Source organism: Atta cephalotes (assembly GCF_000143395.1).
Source record: "Atta cephalotes unplaced genomic scaffold scaffold00010, whole genome shotgun sequence".
Taxonomy (NCBI): Eukaryota; Metazoa; Arthropoda; class Insecta; order Hymenoptera; family Formicidae; genus Atta; species Atta cephalotes.
In genome coordinates this window covers 3,604,766-3,611,512 of record NW_012130074.1, presented here as the reverse complement: position 1 = coordinate 3,611,512, position 6,747 = coordinate 3,604,766, and the positions used below count along the sequence as shown (strand labels likewise).

Genomic DNA, 6,747 nt, shown 5'->3' with positions numbered 1-6,747 from the left:
CGTCGTACGTCGTCGTCGTACGTACTACGTACACACTATATATATATATATATATATATATATATATATATATACTTGCTTTTACACTACCTGCACTTGAGCGAGAGTTGCACAGCTCTCACCTCGTCTTTCGAGAGAGCAGTTCGATTGGAGTGGGGCCTGGAAGAGAGAGAGAGAGAGAGGGGCGAAAAAAGGAAAAGTGCAGATAGGTGTAGAAAGTGCACGAAGCGACCGACGAATCTTCCGTCGTAATCGATCCCGCCGGGTCTACAAAATGCCATAGGTACAATATACCTACACCCCTACATGGACGTGAGGCAACAATATAGGTAATTCTCTGTTAGTGCAGCATAGAATGACATTTTTGATCTATAGGCTGACAGACAAAAGATAAAAATGCGCGAACGCAAGAGCGATCGCACAAATCGAACTTTTGAGATGCTCATTCGAGATGCCGCCGCTACTGGAAATGTTAGCATCGATTGTGGGAAATATTCCCGCGAGGATGTGATAAATAATGTTCTTCATAAAAAAAAAAATCTAAGCTAATATGAGCAACCAGATTTAATTATTTGGTTGCTCATATTAGCCTAGATTTCTTTTTTTATTCATCATCGAAGACAATTTTTGTAAAATATATTTACTGTAATTTTTATCGGCGGAATACTAATAGAAGTGTAACAGAATGTGTTAAGAATGTAATAACAAATTGATCGCCGAACTGAATCTGTCTTTTCATAGATTAAATTAATATAATTCATTAAATATTTAGAAAATGACTTCTGTTGACAATCTATTAACAAAACAACATAATGTGAGTACAGTTAATGCCAATCTGCCGCAACATTATGCTCAAATTTTACTCATTAGGGTACAATCCTTTTTTTATATATTGTAATATTCTCAAATTGAATTCGTTATCTATTTTAAATAGCCTTCAAATACATGAAAAAAAAAATGAATTATTAACAGTATTAACTAACGGCAGTTTAATTAAAAATAATCTTGTTAATTCAATGACAATAAAAGAAATTTACCTGTTCTTGTTTTAATAAAATGTTATTTGTTTTATTTATAATATTGTCATCGAGTTAACAAAATTATTTTCAATTTAACTGTTGTCAATTAATACTACATTATTTTTTATTTAACGTACTACTATTTACACAATTGTTGTAATTCTGTACCAAACATAAACATTATGTTTATCGTGTAGAAACATAACATTTATTCCTGTATGAAATTTTAATTCGCAAATAACATTTTTTTATTAACTTTTAATATATAAATTTTATGAGTTTCATATAAAAGCAATCGATTCGTAATCAGTGAGTCCCAAGTTTGAACGGCGGATATACGGAATTGATTGGAGAATTAAAGGTTATAATGAAAGAGTTATGAAATAAATGATAATCTATTTTGAAAATCCAGATTTCTAACTATGTATAAATTTATATTTACACTATACATGGCTAGAAAATCTTAGAAAAATTATTCTAGGTATTTTATACAAAAATGATGAATTATCGTCTACCAGGCAGAGAGTTAAAGAAATACTTGGAATGCAAACACTTCGTATTAAACTTAAGGCGAAGTGATGTCATGTGTAGTTGAATGATATGCAAAATTATGTTAAGCACATTTTAAATTACAAACTATTAGGAGCTTCTCGCGATCCGAATTGATTTGCTTTCCACATTATGCGTTCTATTTACAAGCGCAAGCGAATTCATATGTTCAGTATACAATATACAATATCCTGATGTTCGTCATAATTCTAGAAAATTCATTGTACATAGACTTCATATTTGATTCAACAATTTCAAAGATATTTTATACTTTTTATCTCGATGTCTGACAATCTGTAACAATTCCTAAATTATGTAGAAACATAATTTATGGTAAAGATATGAAAGGGTATAATATGTATAAAATTCTAAATGGCTCATGTAAACTTTAACGACACTATAATCTTTGTGCTGCATATTTTTTTCTATTTAATTAATGCACCAAAAAATGACTAACATATCGAACAAAGAATATCAAATGTTAGAGAGCATCTAACTCAACATTTTTATTCAAACAATATTATAAATCAAAGAAAAATAATTGTCTATAATTTTTACGCAAAAAATTAATTTATATGTACACTTATTACAAAAAGGAAGCAAAAAACTTATATTTATATTTTAGAAATTTTTGTAAATATTTTTATATCCTGTACAGATGAATTAGAATAAAATATGTATTGAATTGAATTATGATTTTTAACATAAGTTATCAAAATTTTATCATTTTCTTAAATAAATCAATTATTCTTCTCAATCATTTGAGAATTAATTTTATTAATAAAAATACACCGGATATCCGATATTATCCGACACTTTTTTACTGGATAATCAGATATCATTAATATCCGGGAACATATCCGATTTGAAATTTTATATCATTTGATTTAAATATTATTTTTTGAAATTAAATAAAAATTTGATTTAAAGAAATTATTTGATTTAAAGATATTATTATTCATCCGATGTCATTCTTTTCAGATATGTGATATCTGGTAATTTTACAATCCAATTTTGCATCCCTCCTTATTAATAATTATTTATAAAATGTAAAAGTTTAGAATAAGAATGAACATTCATCTGTTTAGGAAATTATGATTAAAGCCCATATAGAGTGAGACACATCAATTTGATGTATAAAATTAGATTGTCTTTCTTATATTAAATGGAAAATAGTGGGACAAGAAAAAGTTACAGTGTATTGAAATAATTTAAATCTATCCTAATTTAAATCTCAATAAATCCATATTCTAATCCAAATTCTAATAAATTTATTATTAACTATTATTATTTTAGAAAGTCAAAATATTTTGAAAAGATTTATTATATAACAAATTCATTTGTTGTTATAACAATTTCTTATATTCACATTGAAAATAATTTTCTTTCATTGCCTGTTTATAAAATGTCTCTCTCAAAATTAAGCAGAATTTATTAAAAATGTCTTTTTAAATAACAAGATAATTTACGTTACAAAGTGTCTCATTCTATACAAGTATGATCTATCTGAAAAACATGAATAAATTAAATTTAATAATACATTATGTGGAAAGCAAAAGGATTTATATATATTTACATTCAATTTCATGTATCTGGCCATAATTTGTTATCAATATTTTACTAAAGTACTTATTTTATATATATATATATTTTTTTTAATATTTGCACATAATAAAAGTAGAACTCATGCATACTATAAAATAGGAAATAAGTTTATGTAAATATTGAGAAGTATTTTATAAGTATGTATGAAATTGCCAGTTTCTTATAGATATTTTTTACAAAACTGTTTAATATTGAAAATTGTTATCTAATATCCGTAGAAACAAAATTCATATACAAAAAGAGGATTGAGAGGATTTTAAATCACTTACTTGATAATATGTTGTAAAAATACATGATATAAAAAAAACAAAATTATAAAGTTTTTTAATATAAAAAGAGAAATCCGATTTGCAAATTGTGAAACCGAATATGAAATCTATATTTGTACAAAACTACTTAGATGCTATTTGCGCTGTGATGTTCTTGAGTTGCTGTTTATATATTTCCGCTTCCTTCTCTTTTTCTTGTAATTGCTTACGATACTCGGCGGCTTGTCTTCGCGCTTCTGCTAATTGTCTATTCAGTACTGCTATATCTGTTACTGGTTCCCTGTTTTCTGGATTGTCTTCTTCAATAATTTTTTCTATATCATCATCTAATTGTGAAACTGTTGATTCCACGATCTTTGACGGAGCATACACAATTTTCTGAAATATAAAAATATTTATTTATTATCTATTGTTAATTTGTATTTTATATCTGAAATATATAAATAATCTTACTTCTTTTGTCGAGATAGAATTCTTGATTTCGGTGACAGTAGATGCTGTTGAAGTGTTAGGAACTGTTGTGACCAATAATTTCATTGGTTTGTTATCAGCTTTTTTCAAAATATTTGGACTCCGTGACGTAGATGTATTAGAATTTGGATTTAAAATTTTTGATTGAATTTGGTCTGCTCTAATTGCTATAACTTTCTTTGATGGTCCTTTCCGCGAAGCAACTTGAAGGCGTTTAATTGGCGAACCTTTTGTCAAATTCAAAGCAATTTTTCCGGCTTCTGTAATCACATAAATCATTTTAGAACATTATATTCCGATATAAGTTTTTAAATAATTTCAAATGTACACAAAAGCGGACCTGTTAAAACTACTGTTCTCCCACTTTCCATTGCCTTTTCTACAATAGATGATTCATCATCTACAGGTATCATTCTGATTCCATGTGTTTCTAATAACCTAAACTGTTTGCCTATCGATAAGATATCTTTATGTTTCTTATTATTCATAATATTATTTGCATTAATTATTTTTACATCTTCTTTTTCTTGTTCGCCATCTGTATTATTTGGTGATACAGAAATTTGTTGAAAGATCATTTTTTGTTTTTTCTCAATTTGCGCTAGAAATTATAAAATAGAATTCGAAATAGAAAAAAGCATTTGTAAATAAATATTTACATGGAAAAATATATTGACATTTACCTTGAGAAAGTTTACGTTTACGTGGAGATTGTTGCTGCTGTGTTATTCCAAATTTTTGTTCCTCTTCTTGTATTATCGAACTTTTGCTATTATTGGCAGCTTCTAATTGTACTAAATTATTCGTGGCTACTTCCAATTCTACAGAATTAGCCTGATTCTGTTGATGAGCTTGAATACCTATTAGCTCTCGTTCTTGTTGTAATATATCCACAAAGTCTAGCCTATCGTGCTCCAATGCAAGACTGACTGGAGTTTTTTCAAATTTACTAGTTGCACTCGTATCAGCTCCATGATCTAGTAAAATGTGCATCACATCTATATGTTCACGTTCTACTGCCCAATGCAACGGAGTCATTTTTAACTAAAATCATTTTTCATGTTAATTATCTGGTGTTAGAAGTTAATAAATGATATTTTGATATTGTACCATATCTCTGCTATTGACGTCTGCTCCATAGTTAAGCAGCAACTGTACCATCTGATGATGACCTTCATATGCTGCCATGTGTAAGGGAGTTCTATCGACTTTTGTCCTAGCATCCCTTGATATTCCTGCTCTAAGTAAAACATCAGCAGTATCTATGTGATTGTTCTGTGCGGCGAGATGGAGCGCACTTGTACCAAGCTAAAAGACAATATATATTGTATGCCTATTGTTATAGATAAAATTTATAAAGAATACAAACACTTTTTAGATGCTAAAGCACATACCCAATCTGTGGTAAACGGTGCGCCCCTACACATGAGCTCACGAACAGCTTCAGTGTCACCATTTTTAGCACTATGTAGAAGCTGTTTACCAAGTTCCACCATAGTCGAGGCATCCTGTGATCTCGAATGAGAAGAGACATCGCAAGCCAAAAGTTCCACCTAATGACAATAGCATGACCATTAGATAATGGCTACGATTATAATCTGTGACCTATGCAATAGGCATTCTTGTTTAACTTATAGATTAAACGAAGACGCTTATTGTATAGATCATAGATTAAGTGTACAGTGTAAATCAGATTATTAACAATAGCTTCATGTAAAATCAGATAGTATATTCTTTGTACATCTTCAATATAAAAAAAAATGCTTACTGGTATGAGAGTATCCGTGTCCAAACTCTCAATATCGTTGGTACATATGCTTTCCTGCATAGATTGCATTCTTGATTATCCAGCTCAATCACCTTCATGCAAGCAGGTTCTAAAATTATATTATCCATAACTTGTCACAATCAGTGTAGATTTTTCTGACCGATGGGAATCGAACTGAGTGACTAATTTTCGAACGTTAATCGCTGTCGTTCGACCTTGGGTCAGCTGAATCCGAAAGTAGGCCGTAAAAATAACGAGCTCGCCGACGAAGAAACACGTGCGGCCGAATACATTCGATTTGCTCCTCGCGGTGTGTCACGTGCGCGTGGTGCGTTTATTCCTCGAAATTTTTGCATCGCTACAGGATGTTTTTATTTCGCCGTCTCGGGGTCGCGAGGAACTTCCTGTTCCTGTTTCATCGAACGGAAGTCCCATGCCATAGGCCCTGTGTTACGTGCCCGAAAAAAAAACTAGTAGACCAACGAATCGGAACAGGATGTCATACTTACGACCAGTACATTATTCTCGCTGTTCTCGCGATTTTTCCGATGATCCACCGATGAGCGTGCGATGTCCGCTGGAATTCTTCCCCGTCACAGTCTCCGCGATTTACGGTCACGGTAAAGTTTCATGAAAATGGCGGCGCATTGGCGCCATTCCTAGCATCGTCCGGTTCGGCTCAGATGATAAAAGCGTTTCTTACCTGTGCGACGAGTCCATACGAGATGCCGCCTACCTCGTGTATTTACGGATATCATATGGATATCATGAGGAATTTAGATTTGCGTTTGTCATACGATATATGTGATCATCGGCATTTAATAGGATAATCTAGGATTATTAAGAACATCGACGAGATACTATTAAAGATTGACATCCTTACGGGTGTTTGCAGCCTTGTGAATATTAAAGTGATTAAGAGTTAAAAATTGATAATATTGTATTAATTTTATGATTTATTAGTTTAATAAACATAATTATGCATTTATAACTCAATAATACTTGATTTTTCTATAAAATTATGAGTATCAGTATCGTGAAAGTTTGATTATTAACAGAAATGATA

General features: G+C 30.6%; 1 protein-coding gene across 1 annotated transcript; it reads right to left on the bottom strand.

Annotated features, from left to right (window-relative positions):
• Nucleotides 1-3,565: 3,565 nt before the first annotated feature.
• LOC105627747 (tankyrase-2) lies at nucleotides 3,566-5,750 on the bottom strand. The gene is made up of 7 exons (XM_012209027.1): nucleotides 5,682-5,750; nucleotides 5,308-5,466; nucleotides 5,024-5,221; nucleotides 4,597-4,957; nucleotides 4,254-4,514; nucleotides 3,896-4,173; nucleotides 3,566-3,820 (listed from the first exon to the last, which is right to left on the bottom strand). Exons 1-7 carry the CDS (start codon nucleotides 5,748-5,750, stop codon nucleotides 3,566-3,568), a joined length of 1,581 nt encoding a protein of 526 aa, XP_012064417.1.
• Nucleotides 5,751-6,747: the final 997 nt, after the last annotated feature.